Source organism: Condylura cristata, unplaced genomic scaffold (assembly GCF_000260355.1).
Source record: "Condylura cristata isolate star-nosed mole 26May11 unplaced genomic scaffold, ConCri1.0 scaffold00002, whole genome shotgun sequence".
Lineage (NCBI taxonomy): Eukaryota > Metazoa > Chordata > Mammalia > Eulipotyphla > Talpidae > Condylura > Condylura cristata.
This window is the reverse complement of record NW_004567103.1, coordinates 32,891,552-32,908,488: the sequence shown is the minus strand read 5'-3', so window position 1 is coordinate 32,908,488 and position 16,937 is coordinate 32,891,552. Positions and strand designations below refer to the sequence as shown.

At 39.4% G+C, this 16,937-nt stretch overlaps 1 protein-coding gene across 2 annotated transcripts in view; it reads right to left on the bottom strand.

The window, feature by feature from the left end:
- Nucleotides 1–14,235, bottom strand: part of HIBCH (3-hydroxyisobutyryl-CoA hydrolase) — a 53,319-nt gene extending 39,084 nt beyond the window's left edge. For both annotated transcript variants that reach the window (XM_012727692.1, XM_012727694.1), the window contains exons 1-2: nt 14,122–14,235; nt 8,168–8,210 (exon numbers count right to left, since the gene is read on the bottom strand). In XM_012727692.1, coding sequence (XP_012583146.1) covers nt 8,168–8,210; nt 14,122–14,156 — 78 coding nt within the window. In that variant the 5' untranslated portion in view covers nt 14,157–14,235. The remainder of the gene's footprint in view (nt 1–8,167; nt 8,211–14,121) is intronic.
- Nucleotides 14,236–16,937: the final 2,702 nt, after the last annotated feature.

Genomic DNA, 16,937 nt, shown 5'->3' with positions numbered 1-16,937 from the left:
ACATAAGACCAGCATATTTATCTATCTCACGCAGAAACCCCAAGGTATTTTAACTTAAATGATAACTTCCTAGAGGCCAAGTTATATGTGGATATCAAATAGGAACAGTGTGCGATATAAAACTGAAAGTCTGTTTAACTTAGAAAAACTGGAGAAGTACCAATTAAAACTAAGCAGCTTATTTACAAACTAAAATCTAGTAAATCCCAGAAGTCCACTATTTTGATAGCATTAAGCCACACTTTAAAATGTACATGTGAAATTTGATGCTGGAGTTTATTTTTGCCTAACAAAGTTATAGGAAAAGCAATTAAACAGAAAATGTTGTGCCTTTTCAATTCAATTAAAATAAAAAAACTGTAACTATAGTAAGATATATTTCAACCAAATTGACAAATATCCACATGTGTTATGTCTAGAGTGTGAGGAAACAAAAAGATGGTAAGAACATTAAGTATGACAGAGCAGAGAAGAAAAAATACATACAACACATTTTTAAATGCACACACGCTGAGGGAGTAATTCATATTCTAGAAATTTACCCTAGAGATATATTTACATTCAGGAAAATTAAATATGTACAAGGGCAGATATTGAAGTGTCAACTATAACAGCAAGATGCTAGAAATTACCTGCTACCAGTCGGAGACAAGACAAATATGATCACTTATACTAAATAAATAAGTCCTATGGAAACTTTAAAAAGAAGGGGGCAGCTATTTCTCCATACGTTATTATGGAACAACACCTCAATGCAGACAGTGTTTACTATCCTACCACAGTGAACAATGACACCAATTTATATATAGAATAAATCTTTACATCCATATTCAAGACATTACTAAAATGATATTTCCAGTAAAGAAAATTGGTCAGCTGAGAGACAGTATTTTAATTTTTTTTTTTTCAAAAAAAAAAAGATAGGCTTTTTGGCCCTCCCTGGTGGCGCAGCAGGTTAAAGCACTGCATTAAGAAGCTAAAGCCACTTCCGCATGAGTTCGATCCCCGCCTGCCCTACATGGCGCGGCAGACCTCTCCTGACCCGCCCGCTGCTCCCCTCAGCAGTGTACTTCGTCGATCTGCCTGTTCTGTTCCCCACTCTGTCTCTGGTGAAGCCTCTCACAGCCCCTGAGCCTCTGGCCTGTACCCCAGTTCTGTATGTACAAATAAATAAATCTTAAAAAAAAAAAAAAAGATAGGCTTTTAAGGTCCTAAGCCAGATATGCCTTAGGACACCATATTTTCCTTTTTTTTTTTTTTTTTACTTTATTGGTAATCAAGAATCTGTAATAAAAGAAAATTCCACACAAAAATCACAAAGTCAGACATCCTAATGCCTACTTTTGTTTTTCATAATGTTCAAGAAATAATGAGCAAAGCTTACTGATCAACAAAAGAACAGATGTAAATACAGATATAATTCAGAATGTAAGAAACTAACATATGCCAAAAAAAACACAAAAAAACAAAAAACCCACTAGTGGCCACATTAATTGATAACAAATAACTTATAAAGGTAAAAATCATTTGAGAAAGTAACTTGGCAAACAATGTAAATAAAGAGTAATCTAAATGTTTTTTATTGATAGAAACTTTAGAGACTCAAACAAGCAGAAATCTAGTGAAATATTTATAGTAGGGATAATCAATATTAAAAAATACACATATTTGCACAAAAAAAAAAAAGGAAAAGCCATATACAAAAGACATTATAAATGATGATTTGGACCACCTTCCTTGTGATTTTCTTTTCCAAATTGTCTGCTATACAAATAATGAACTTGGTTACTTGAGGATGTCTCAAAGAACAACAACCTGGGCAAAAAATGTTTCCTATTACTTAAAATAGCAAAAATAAACAATATTTAGTTTATGATGCTCATGATTTAATTCAAGATACTCTTAAGACTGTATAATTCCTGTAAGATGATCTTACACTGAATTTTAAAACAATTTTAATATTTTTAGAAATGATACCCATTTCAACACATGATCTTAGTCATGTAGTAACTTTTCAGAAAAATACTTTTGAAAATGATGTGTAGCAAAATATAAATAACCTGCAAAAAGGTTTTAGAATTAACACCGCTCAGAAAATTAGGTTGAATGTGAACACCCACTAGTTAGTTCTGGAAACTGTTTCTGGTTCTTGTTAACCAGACAACTAAATTACTATGAAAATTTCTCTTATAGAAGTTAACAGTTGAATTATACCTCAGTATCAGTCCAACCCATTTGAGGTCTGTAAAACCGAGTTGGATCCCACACCACAGGGAGAGGACTCTCTTCCAGATTAGGCCCCTCACTAATTTCTTTTAGGTAGTTAAGGGAGAAGCAGAGGAGGGCGGGTTTTCCAAAGTCCACCGAGTCTTGGCTGCCTTCAGTTCAAAACAATCCAGAGGCCCAAGGGGTATGTTTCAAGGTAGTCTAACACCCTCCCCTTCAACTATAGTCACCGTGGTTTCACTTCCCTGACTCAACCCTGAATCTCATTAAGACAGAGACAAAAAGCTGCATTTTTCAGAAACGAATCATTCTGAATTTTAAAATAACTGTTCATGTTCTAAAACATGGGACATACAAGTATTAATACAATTTTAGCTCTATACTAACTACGTTTCTTTTTCGCTTGAACCAAATCAGATTTGCCAGCCACTCCAGCATCACACGATTCATGATAGTTTTCAGTGAGCACCTTTACAGATTACTACCCCAGCTGAAGAGAAATTTTTAAAACTCTATTATTTGGTTTTAGCTCAGAGATGCTGAGAACTAAGAGGCTACTATCCATAAGAATAAAGCTAAACAGATTCAGTAAATTAACCACTTCCCATGGACTCTAACATGAAGACTACCCTAGGCCAAAGAACACCAAGGTATCTTCAGGAACACATAAGACCAGCATATTTATCTATCTCACGCAGAAACCCCAAGGTATTTTAACTTAAATGATAACTTCCTAGAGGCCAAGTTATATGTGGATATGTGTGGTGTTGAGGCTCCTGTGAGTCACAGCTTGGGGGAGTTCAGGCTCTGGCTGCCTTTTCCTCCTGCAGCCCCATAATGTTCTCCCAGGGAGCTCTGGAGGAAGCTTCCGTGCATGGCACAAGCTGGGGGTAGGACACAGCAGGTGCAGCTAAATCCTTTCTCTTTCAAAAAAGAACAAAAAGGCTAGATCTCTGGGGGGTGGAGAAAAAGATTTCAAAGTCAATAGCCCAAGCTCCAGAATAATCCCACCAACAGTGAGGAAAAGAAATGGAGGCCTACAAAATAAAAGCCTTAATGTCAAGGAGGAAACACATCAAAACTATACTCTAAGGACCTTAGTAGTCACAGCTAGAGAAAAGGAAGTGGGAGTGGGAGCAGAGAAGAATGGGAGGAAGGGCTACCTTCCCCGGGGGGAGGGACTGGGACACTTACAAGGCCACCCCACTCAGACTTTGGTTCACAGTGTCTTACCATGCAGTAAGGCCTAATCCATAGGGGCAGAAGTGATAAACTGAATTTTATCAACACTGAAAATTTCTTCTCTATAAGAGATACTATTAACAACAGATGCCACCAAAATGGTAACACAGGACATTCCCTACTTTGCTCACAAGCACTAAAAACAATTCAGGAATAGGATACCACCACGAGAATCCTGTAATGTAGGGATGAAGCTAAAGCACCTCAGCTCCTCAGATACTAGCACAGACTGCAACAGATGTGTGCCATAGAGAACTAAACATCTGTATGACAGGAGGCAGGTAAAGAGAAACATACAAAGGCATCAGTTTGGGGGGTGGGGGTACACAGACAGCTGGGCTGCCAGTCCAGCCATAGGCTCTGGGCGAAGAGAGTAGAAATGATCCTTGGCGCTGGTAAAGCCCAAAGCAGATGAACTGAGATGCTCCACACCAGCCAGAACCCCAACAAAAAGAACAAAAAACACTCTAGGTTTCACTCACACCTCCCTTTATTCCCACCCTTTGGGGCCCTCACTGGTACTATGAAGTGCCAATAGTCAACAGGATGCTGAGTCCTGGATCTGGTGGTACCCCAAGAGGAGGGATAAGAGAGGCAGCACAAGCAAACCAGGCCTTCATCAAATATAAACAAGGGCTGGTGTCAGCAAACCAGCCCCTCCCTAAACCCAGCAGCAACTCATCTACCACCCCCATTGCACCACAGCAGCTGATAATACCCAAGACATAAAGCCACAGCACCACCTGCTGGAGAAGTAAAAGATGCACAGGTCAGGTCTTTCATGCATTAATACAATTTTAACAAAAGTCTAACCTAAGCTTAGAGGTAAGTCAAATGGTCAGATAAAAGATTAATTGAAACCTCAAGGTAAGAAGTCATAAGAAGGAGAGAAAAGCAATTCTCCAGAAACCAAACTTAAAAACAGGGAGAGTAAAGCCTAACAGCAAGAGAATTTAAAATAGCTGTCATGAAGACACAACTTCTATCATCCACTGCAACTGATTAGGATAGCAAATCACTGACATACCCAGGGGTATAGTCTACTCTTAGAAGAACATGGTTTTGTTTTTGAGGCAACACTGGTTTACAACACTGTATGATTCAAAGGTACAGGGTCACACCTCTTCATCATACCAACACCAAAGCACCCACAGTCCACCATACTCCACTGGGGTCCCTTCTACACTATGCTCCTGCTCTCCACCACCTCCCCCGCCTTCTAGTCTTAACTTTACAGACCGACTTCTAAGGTTTGGTTTCATTTAGACTGTTGTTTCTCTACATTCCACTTATAAGTGAAACCATGAGATATATGTCTCTTCACTCTGCATTATCTCCTGCAGTTCCATATGTTGTCAAAAATGAGAAGAGCTTATCCTTTTTTAACTGCTGTGTAGCATTCCATATATATCATATCTTCTTAATTAACTCATCTGTATTGGGCACTTGGCTTGTTTCCATTGGGCACTTGGCTTGTTTCCATAATTTGTTATAAATAGCACTGCAATGAACGTACAAGTGCATATATACCATCAAATTAGTGTTTTGAAGTGTCTGGGTGGATACATTTATGAATAAATGTGCCTAATTACAAGGCAGATCTATTTTTAATAGTCAGAGAACCCTCCATACTCGTTTCACCAAGGGCTGGGGCAGTCTACCATCCCCATAAACAATATGAAGGTTTCCTTTTCCACATCCTTGCAACACTTCTATTTTCTGATCTTTTTGATATGAGTCATTCTCACAGATATAAAATGGAATCTCACTGTGGTTTTTTCTTTTCCCTGCTAAGTGATGATGAACATAATTTCTCATTTGCCTATTGACGATCTCTATTCATTCTTTGAAAAAAAAATGTCTCTTTAGCACTTATGCCCGTTTTTTCATGTTGTTTTTCTTAAAAAAAAAAAAAGATAAATTTATTTATGTGTATAAGAACTGGGGTATAGGCCATAAGTGTGAGGGGTGAAAGGATTCACCAGAGATAAGAAGAGGGTGCAGAACAGGTGAATCTACTGAAATACACTGCTGAGAGAGCAGTGGGTAAGACAGGATCTCCCTGGCTGGAAATTGAACTCATGCTGAAGTGGCTGGCAATAGCTAGACAGCACTGAGACTTTAACCCTGGCACCCCAAGGGAGGCCCTGGGTTGTTTTCTTTTTGTTGAGTTATATAGTTCTTTCTAGATTTTGGATATCAGCCCCTTGGGAGCTGTGTGAATGCAAGTATTCCCCCTCATTCAGTAGGGTTTCTTCTTTGTCCTACTCTTAGGGTTATTGTGTGAACCTTTATTTCCCATCTCTACCTGTTGAAACCCTAATTATGCTTTGAGTCCCAAGTCACTTAAATGGTATTTAACCATGAATCTTTGGTTACAAACTGAGCATCATCTATCCACTTTTGTTTCCAACCCTAATTTTGGAAAGAAATTTTTATTACACCTTATTACAACACATTTCTATTTTTTTTGTTAACTTATTTCTTAAGCACCAGGAATTGTCTTTTTCATATTTTAAAGTGCTTAGTATCTTTGCATATATAAATCACACATTTGTTCAAAATCACAATTTACAAATTGCCTGATTCTCAACTGTCAAACAAAAATCTTGAATAAGAATATGATAGCTTGCTAGCATGAAAATTTTACAGGCAGTATCATTTCATACAGTCTTACCAATATACTTCATACCAAAACAAATTACTTTCTGAAAGAAAAAGTTTTCTTTTTGTCCAGGTCAGAATTATATGAAGAAATAGAGCATTATGAAGGAAAAAATTCTCATGAATATTTCTGTAGTAGGATCATGTCCAAACCAGCCTAACGGTATAAATAAGACCTCATTAACAAATCCCACTAGCTGACATTAGCTTGACAAAAACCATCTGCAGAAATTCTGCACTGTAGCCACATTTATTGATTGTATTCTCCATCCAGGGTCACAAGGAAAGTCATACCATTTTCAGCAATCAGTCCAGCCCACTTCTCACAATTCTGTCATTAATACTGCCATCAATGGCCTATTTCCATAACACCACTATAAAGTAAAAAAGGGTTTTGTTCTTCCTATCAGCAGTTAGTTCTCAGATATAGCCTCTTTGTCTCTCAGACACACATTAAAGCAAACACTAGGACTTTAAACCATTCCGCCACAGGCTCTGGTGAACTTCAATTTATCTGCCTTCCCTCCAGGTGCTTTACACCGCAGGTCACCACAGTCCCATGTAATCTGGACTGCCATGTCTTCCTATTCTACCTGTGTGCACATATCTAAATGTGAATCACTAATATTGCCCTATGTTCTTCTGTCCAAGAAACTCCTAAGCCCCCACATAAATTTACCCAGTGCCCACTCTACAAAAGGCTAGAGGGTCAGTTATCTGGACTCAGATCCTACCTCATATTTACTAGCTTTGTGATACTGGAACACATTACTTAGCTTCTTTGTCCCTTAATTTCTAATCCACTAAATAAGAAGGAAGCATTAATCCCTTAACCAAAATCAGAAGATGTGTTTCAGAGTTCAGAAATTTTCTAAATGTTCTAAAAAGGTAACACAATATATATTACATATCATATAAAATGACCTGAGCAGAGTTTGGGTCAGTCATCATAATAATCAAATGCTTTAATACTTCTGCACCAACCCATGAATATTTGATAGTACTAACTGGGACAGAAAGAACTTTAAGTATAGTCTGGTCATATTATATCACCAAATGCATTTATCACAAACTAATCAAAAACTTAGTTCTGAAGTTTCTGACTTATCGATAATAAGAATTCAACTGAACTAACACAAATGAAGTACTCAAAATACTTTATATCAGAGTTGTTTGTTATCTTTATATGCAAGGTAATTTTCAGGTTGTATGACAGTGTCCTAATTCATCAAGGATACTGTAAAGATAATATAGACTGGAAAGCCTAAACAGTAAACATGTATTTCTTGCAGTGTGGAAGATAGGAAGCTCAAGAATCAAGGTAACAGCAAATTCACAGTCTGGTGAAGTCCCATTACCTGGTTCACAGGCAACTATCTCCTTATGTCCTTCCTTACCAGGCAGAGGAGACAAGGGGGCTCCCCCGGGTATTTCATCAGAGTACTGATCTCATAGATGAGATTTCCACCCTCCTGATCTAATCACCACCCAAATACCTCACTTTCAATACCATGGAGTTGGGGACTAAATGTCAACATATAAATTCTGTGGTAAAGCAAATATTCAGTCCATAGCAGAGAGGTAGAGAAATGAGCAAGAATTCATTCTTTGCAATGTTATAAATGATGAACAACTAAGTTTTACAAGGGTTATACTAGTACAATAATAACTAATATGTATATAAAATTATTAATATGGTGATCACTGTGCTAGATTTTTAAATGATTGTCTTCCTCAGCCACTGAAAGGTTGACACTATTGACCCATTTTATATATGTCAAAAATGAGGCTAAGAGATCAAAATTAAGTAATGGGCCCATTACTTAAACCCAGCACCAATTTGAGGATTCATGCTCTAATCTACAATTTTATGCTTCCTACATTATGTGTGTTAAGTCTTGAACCTATAAAATTGAGAACCATGGTATACTAAGGTCAACAAAGCCTGCCAATATTTCTCTACTTCTCTAACAATTGCATTTTTAAGTTCCTCATCATAACCTAATAGCAGCAATAAAACGAAGTCCAAACTTACCAAATGTTGCAGTATGACGTTAGTCCGTTTCAACGAATTAAACCTGAAACACATGTAGAATATAATGAACACAGTAATTTTTCAATGTACAAATATTATATTCCCTTTCATGTTAGCTACTTCTAAAAGGTTTTAGAATAAGCAGCTTGAAAAAAAGACTTAATTCTCATTCATTGTTGAAATACAAAACAGTGAAGCTACTTTGACAGTTCTGTGGTTTCTTACAAAAGTAAATAAACTCAGAATCATGTGATTATGCTACCATGTTCCATGTTATTTACCTAAATGAGTTGAAAACTTATGTCCACAAAATAACTTTACACATGAATTTTATAGTAGCTTTATGCATAATTGTCAAAGCATGGAAGTAGCCAATTGGTCAACTGGTGAATAGATAACCAATCTGTGGCATACCCACACAATGGAATATTATTTAACCATAAAAGAAATGAGCTATCATTCTACAGAAAACCAAGGAGGAGTCTTAAATTCATGCTGTTATGTGAAAGAAGCCAATCTGAAAAGACTACATACTCCAGAATCCCCAATATAGGACATTCTTAAAAAGCTAAGCCATGGAGACAGTAACAAGATCTGTGGTTTAGAGGGTGTGAGGAACAGGATGAACAGGTGGAGCACATGACATAATGGGAGTGTGAAAATTGTATGGTTGTAAAGGTAGAGGCATGTCATTAAACATCTGTCAAATTTTCCTGCTCACTTTTTCTAAAACTAGACTAAAAAATGTCCATTAAGAAAAAGTTTAGCAAGGCTGAAACAGGCATTCTTAGACACTGCTGAATGATAAACACACTGATATTATCTTCCTAGTAGTCAATCCAGAAATAAATCCACACCATTAAAATTACTATATCCAGCCCTCCCTGGTGGCGCAGCGGGTTAAAGCACAGCACTGGGAAGCTAAAGCCACTTCCGCATGAGTTCCATTCCCACCTGCCCTGGAGGTGACCACATGGCGTGGCAGACCTCTCCTGACCCGCCCGCTGCTCCCCTCAGCAGTGTACTTCGTCAATCTGCCTGTTCTGCTCCCCACTCTGTCTCTGGTGAAGCCTCTCGCTGCCCCTGAGCCTCTGGCCTGTACCCCAGTTCTGTATGCACAAATAAATTTTTAAAAAAGAAAGTTCTCCAAAAGATATTCAGCTTGTTCTTGGGAAACTTAGTATAGTCAAAAAGATTCATATTAGTGCAGTTTGACTATATTGGGAAGCATTCTAAACGAGGAATAAATTTAAAACAAAGGGAGAAGTGAAACATGGAATCAAAGACCAGCAGCCTTATAAACGACATGCAAATGTGTACATATATACTATTTGAAGCAAGTGAAAATTAGCCAGTTTATAAACCTGTCAAAGGTAATTTAAGAGGTAAGGCTTTAGCTAAAGCACTTAAGAAAAAGTCCTATGACCATTGTTGCCACTTGTAACCACATGTTCGATGACTGACTTTATAAAAAGCCTGTAATCCCAATACTTTTCAGAATTTATATTACTTTCCATTTATATTACGTGCAAACCGAATAATGTTACAAAGGGGAGCTATCACCATCTAAATTATCACACTTCACATTCCTAGACTAGTATATTTTGAATCTGCCTTTCCACAGATAAAATAATCTCATCTTAGTCCAGTGTTTCCACAACTTAAACGCACAATTGAATCACCTGGAGACAAAAACATTCCCAGCCCACATTCAACAGGTCAAAGTCCGGATCACATCCAAGACCAACTAAATCATAAACTCTAGAGGTGGAACACAGGCATAGGTATTTATGAAGCTCCCAAAAAAATTCTAAAGTGCAGAACAAGTTGTCATTAAAATTAATTGTGGCCCTCCCTGGTGGCGCAGCGGGTTAAAGCACAGCACTGAGAATCTAAAGCCGCCTCCGCATGAGTTCAATTCCCGCCTGCCCGGGAGGTGACCACATGGCGTGGCAGACCTCTCCTGACCCGCCCGCTGCTCCCCTCAGCAGTGTACTTCATCGATCTGCCTGTTCTGCTCCCCACTCTGTCTCTGGTGAAGCTTCTCACCGCCCCTGAGCCTCTGGTCTGTACCCCAGTTCTGTATGCACAAATAAATAAATCTTTAAAAAAAAAAATTAATTGTATCAATTATTTTTAAAATTAAACTGAGGTTCTCCCTGGTGGCACAAGGGATGTCTCAGCACTATGGAGCTATCTGCAGTATCCAAAGGAGTTTATCCCCAGTCAGGGAGCTGACCCACATGGTACAGCAGACTTCTCCTGTGTATTTCAGTAGATCCACCTGTTCTGCTCTCCACTCTGTCTCTGATGAATCTTCTCCTACTACTTCTCCTCCCCCTACCTCTGACCTACGATAGGAGCTGTGGGAGCTCCTACAGTATTTAGGGGAATTTTCAAAATAGATTTTGAAAACTCTTAACTAATCCTGAAGCACCACTTCTTAAAAATTTAACTTAAATCGATTTTAACTTTTTTGAAAGTTTTTTTAAGATGTATTTATGTATACAGAACTGGGGTAGACCAGAGGTGCAACCAAGTACAACTAAAATTCTTGCCAGATTCAATAATAACATTGGTTTTGCTTGTTCTGATTCATTCTCAGCTGTTGTAAAAGTTAGAGATTTTAAATATCTCAAAAGTGTATGAGTATTCAAAGTCCCTAAGTGATTCTAAATGTGTGGCTTTTCTTCCCATCAGTTAGCTCTAACGCTGCCATCTGGTGGAGAGAAGAGAGCATACATAGCCGGGCTACTGCCAATTGACAATTAACTTATTTCCTTTAGGTGCTGGTTAATTGGCTACTTGGGGCAGCTGTTTTGGGCTATTATTAGAGGAGCAAATTCGTGGCCTACTCCAGACTAACTGAATCAGGATCATGACGCCTAGAAATGTTTAATCCTTCAGGTGATTAGATAAACACTAAAGCTAAAAAAAAAAAAACTGTACTAGTTTAGATTGTGTAGTTATCCAATAAAATGTAAAGCTATCATCACAAAACTAATAGCATATAATGAAATAGTGCCTAAGGATTTTTAAGGGAGATAAGCAAGGGGGAAATGAGCAGAAAAATCAAGTTAAAGACCAAGTGATTCAGCTTCAAATTGATGAACACCCACTTTGAAAACAAAAAATGATATTGAGTAGTTATGCAATAAAAACTAAATGGAAAGGAAATTATGTCAAAAACAACTCCAAGATTTCAAGCCCGAGTAGCTAGGAGAATACAGGTGCCAAAAAGGTTTGGGAAGGAATTTAACCAGCTTAGAGGAAGAAATATGAATTCTATTTTGAATTTCTTGAGTCTGTTCTGACAGGAGTAAAAATACTCAACACCTAGTAGAGAAAAGAAACATGCTTGAAAGGAAAGTTAGGAATAAAGACATTTCAGGAAGTCACATGCATAGACAATCCCTGAAACCCCAGAATCTCTCAGCAACCTATGAGAAATGAGAAAGCTGCAGTTCAAAACTAACGCCTGGATCTGCAAATATATTTTACATGGTTAGCAGTATTTGAAAACTACAAAAATTTAAAATCAAAAGTCTTCACCTAAAAATGCAGCTTTCCATCTTTTACAGAAACTGGATCTATAATCCAGTCTGAGGCTGCGAAGCTGCCTCCTCCAGGCAGAGCCTGGTCCTGCACTAGCCCCCACAGCTGCCATCTACCCAGCATCACTCAACACACTCTACACTCTACACTCGGGTTTGTGGCTCCTAGCCTAGAGAAAGGCTCAACTATTGAATTTTCAGAAATAACTACATAAAAGTGAAAGAAAAGAGGTAGTCAAAGAAACAAAAACCAACACAGTGTTGTTCAGCAGAGTACAGCAAATGGAGAAGGGAATGAGTACTATTGATTCAAGAATCAGCCTCCTTGAGGAGACTACCCTCCACCCTCTTGCTTTCTAAATTCCTCCTAGTTGTATTTTTCCTTTAAGACACTTATCAGAATTGGTAACTAAATATTTTTGTTACATATTTGTTTCATATCTGCTCTCCTTTCAGACTTCAAGGACCTTCCCTTACCAAGGAGCAGTAACAACATCAAGCAGTCCAGTTGGCTGCAAGAAAATAGAAGTACCTAGAATATTACCTCCCGGAAGCTAAAGCATTAACAGTATTGCTGGAGAGAAAATTGGAGCCAATTCTTTCAAACCCCCAGGTTGAAAAGTTTTTATTTACTGCCCATAGGTAGGACAGCTACTGAGCAGAACAACAGGCACTGAAAAATTTTAACAAGATTCATCTGGCAGAGCCTTTGCCCATTGAGAAAAGGCAAGTCTACCAATCAGATTTCTGCAAAATGACCAGGTGCTAAATTTGAGAGGTCGATTCAAATCCAATCAACAAGAAAAGCTAACAGCTGGAAGTATAGGCAGGTTTAAATAACTTTAGAAATCTAAAAGAATAGTGCCAAGGAGTTGAATATGCAGATGAGGGGTAAGGGTTGCACTTACCTTTCAGATATAAATTTTTAACTAAGGTGCAAAAGCACTAACACTCAGGAAAAATCAAGGTTAAATATACAAAAAAAGAATTATCTTCAAAGACGGGTGCTTTATTTGAGGACAACAATGTCCAAGTGCTAAATTAGTACTTGGACAAGTTAAGAAGTACTGAGCCGCTGCAGGAAAGAAAGCAAGACAAGCCAAGGGTAGCCAGAGTTCAAGAGAGATTGCCCAACCACAACAGCCACAGCCTAGAGGCATTTTTCCTCTCAGAATCACTGTGTGGGACCCTGCATCCTAATACATTTGTGGGGGTAGATTGCAGACTGAGTGACTTGCAGACTGAGTGGCTTCAGGTCTGTTTTACTAAAAGGTTCCCACTCCAGGAATGACCCTGGAAAAAGCCTTCTGACCAAAACCCTAAAATTTACCAGTATGCACCTAATCAATCTGCACCTTGAAATACAGGGTGAAATAAATAAAGCCAACCTTAACTCTGGGAGTGAGATTCTGCCCCCGGTCAGTTAACTTTGTTATAAGCATCTTCCCCACTTTGCCCACTTTGTTTCTCAAATAATTTGGTTATATGCTCACACCTTCAAAAACAAAACCAGTAGCAAAGATTACATGTGTTGATTGTTTTAGTTTTTAATCAAGTCTCTCGTGAGCTGGTTAGAAGCACAGGGGCTATGTTTTTATAAAAAGGAAAGTAACTCTTCAATTTCCTTCACGTATCTGTGAGCCAGGTCTATGGATACAATGTTAAAGAACTAGACAAGTCCCCTTCAAGCAGTTAATGATTCCTTTTTTCCAAAAAAGTTCAAAGGGTATTTAGGAAGTTAAATTGTGTCGAAGATGGTTTTTAGGAATTTAAATTGTGTCGGAGATGGTTCTCGGAACAAGTGGTCACAGCTACCTGGTGGCCTAAAGGGGCTGGCAGCAGACTTCAAGGCTGATGCAGCCTAACTTACTAAAGTGACTGCTGCCAGATTTCCTCTGCGAAGCTCCAGATGCTCGGAGCAGCGCTTTCGAAAAGGCTTTAAACACAGCGTTTGCGTACTCCGCCAAGCCACGTTACGAGTCCGCTACACGAACCCATATTAACGCTGCGAGAAGCTGGAGGACTCACGAGCACAGGTGCAATCACTGGCCAGGCACGAGCGTCCTCAGCCGCACAAAACGCCACAAAATTTCTCCAAGTTAAACCCTGCGTCTTTCCCAAACTATACGCAACTTTAAAGAAAGAAATGGGGGAGAGGGTAGCAAAAAGAAATAAAGAGCAAGTCAAGGTTGAATCGAAGTAAGAATGGCAGAAAGCAATGCGGAAGGCGCTAACGGCTACGCGAGGCACGACCGAGGGCCGCGGGCTGGACTGGACCGGACCCCGGTCTGCAATCTGCGCCTCGCGCACAGGCTGTCCCCATCCCGACCCCGTTCACCTCTAATCCCGTTCACCTCTAGGAGAATGCAGCTGACGAGGGGCCCCAGGCTGCTCACTCACCTGGACATAAGCCTCCACGCCTCCGGCAGCCCCATGGCCAAAACACCCGCGAGCCTACAGCCTCCCGCGTTTCGCAAACCCTAGTGGCTCTTTGCGCCACACGTCAGGCCCGCCCTCCGCCACCGGCCATAGATAACGAGTCCTCCAGGCGGCCAGAGCGCCCGACGGAAGGATTTTTTTAACGCTGTGCTGGGCGGGGCCAGCGCTACTGCTTGAGGAAATGGGTTGAGGGCGGGGATAAACAAGAAGTATAAGCTCCCGGCTGCGCGTCGGGGGCGGAGTCTGAGTGACGGCCGACGGCGGACCACGGGGTGGGGCTGAGACAGGCTGAGCCGAGTGATTCCGCAGAATTAGCACAATGAGTTTGGGATATTTCCAAGGTTTTTTTGTTTTTTTGTTTGTTTGTTTAAAAAAGTTATAAGACCTCCACGCTTCCTCGATGACAGGCGAGAATTGTCTCACTAGGAGATGATATATGTCTTCACCAACGATATGTTGTATTACTGTTATCAATGAAAGCATTAATTATATTCAGAAAGTAGTTTGCTCAAATAAAACCAAGATTTAAACCGTCCACTAGGAGTCACTGTTAAGTTGATTCAGAAGAACGTTCTTGTGCATTCACGTACACCGGGAAGCCCAGGAGCAATTATTTCATCCCCACAAAAAAATAACACGTTTATTCAATGAGGAATTTCCGAGAAAAAGAAATTAAAGGAGCTAGTGTTAAAGCCTCGCCTTTAAGAAGATATGTGAAGGCTTTGATCAAAAATTTCTTTTCTACTCTAAGTCAACATAATTCCTAGCACCCACTGAATAGAAAGCCAATAACCAGCATCACTGAAGAACTCCGAACTGGTCATTGTTTTTGGACATCTCCATTGGACATCGCCATAATGTGTCACAAAAAAAATAAATGGGTCATGTTACACAGCCTGGTTTATTAGAAAGATCTTAGAATTTCCGGTCATACATCCGTAGACTCAAATCTTTCCTACCCCCTTAGCTTCATGTGAGTACAGTTTGTCATTTAAGGCTTCATGCTTAAAAGGGCCTCCATTTGGTTTAATGGTCTGCTCCTAGTAATTTCTTTAACAAAGAGTGTGGTGGCCTCAGTGTACTGCTTTGGCCCTAGTCAACCACAAGATACACAGAACTTAAACCACTTGCATGAAGTCCCAGGTATCTTCTCAGACAAAATAAACAGCCATGCAACTGGAAGCCAATGAGTAAGGGCATACTCAACTATTACTAATAAAATATGTGGAAAATAAACCTGATCAAAAGACTCCAGAGGATATTGTCAATTTCAATTTATTGATCCCAAATGGACATGGACATTCTAATATGGAGCAAGGTGAACAGTATGGAATACTAAAGGGACCTATGAACCAAGAACACTTCTCTTAAGTCTCTTGTTTTCTAACTTGTAAGTATATGCAAATTGGTAGACTTTGGGACCTCTCAAGATTTTGGAGATGCCCCAAGTTGGGTAATAAAATATGAATTCTTTCCCATTCCTCTTGCTCAGTACCCAAAATAAGTTAAACAATCCCTTCTGCAAGGCTGTTAGTAGCATCAAGCTGCCATAGGATTCTAATGTACAGAAATAATAGTAAGTAACCACTGCCACTGTTCCCAGGCACTCTGATCCCCAGGAACTCCATATGGGCACTCCTGAAAAAACAAGCCACCACTGAGTTGGTCACAGCAACCCACCCTAGACCACACCCCCACGTATTCATAGTGTACTAGGTCCTTTTAAGGGACATGACACCCTGGCAATATTGCTTGTGTGTCAGAAAGCTGATGCTGGGTCCCCAACAGTCTGTTTTCACTTGGCTAAGACTGCCTGTGAGAGCTGGTAACACCTAGAGTTGCCCTCACAGTACTGTATCAAAGCTGTCCAACATTTTACATACTCTTGTGCCCTTTTGTGCGCCTGCTAACCACTGTGTGCACCCACAACAGAACTAGCACAAAGAGCATCGTAGCAGTTATTGAAAGGATCGTGTTGTTGAAACTTGATCTCAAAAATCTTAGTACTTTATCTAGTCACTGAGTATTATGACCTAGGTGCAATCTTAGTGGTAGACCCTTGGAGATTGTATGGTGCTATGAAAGCACATAGCAGGGGCGCCTTTCATTGTCTAGGAATCGGAAAAGGCTTTTTAGAAATAACCAGTTTTGATACAGGGAAAATGCGCAGAGTGAATGAAACACATCTCCTGAATTCCAGTAGAAGCACTGGAGTGGTAGGGCAGGACCAGAACATGAATAATCTGCAAAGCTATTTTAAAGTTATTTAAGCAGAATATGGCAAAATCATTTTTGAATTCTATCAGTATCACTTTGAAGTATAGTCAGTGGATCAAAGAAAACACAGTTGGTTCCTCACAACCCTCCCTGCATCTTTTCTACACCTTCACTCTAATTTGCCTTGCAAAGGTTCTGACTTGTCTGGGCCTGCCCAATCCCAACTCCATGACATCATCTCACAAATACAGCTTTCAAATAGTTATTTATTCTTAATTTTGCTTTGGTCACATTTTGCTTTGGTTTCTCATTTTCAGAACACAGCAGAGAAATATGATTAGCCTCATTCAACCTTTTTGAGCTATAAATGGGTCCTCCTAGATCAAAAGGCCATGGGATTTAATTAACAGTTTGGACACTGGGAATATTCATGAGACAAGATTGTGTGGGCTGGACAAAGAATGATGGCTTGTTTTTCAGCTTCAAGTAACAGATGATAAAGATAGGAGTATTAATGAACGAGGAAATTTTACAAAGATGGTTTCAGTTAGGAAACAAAT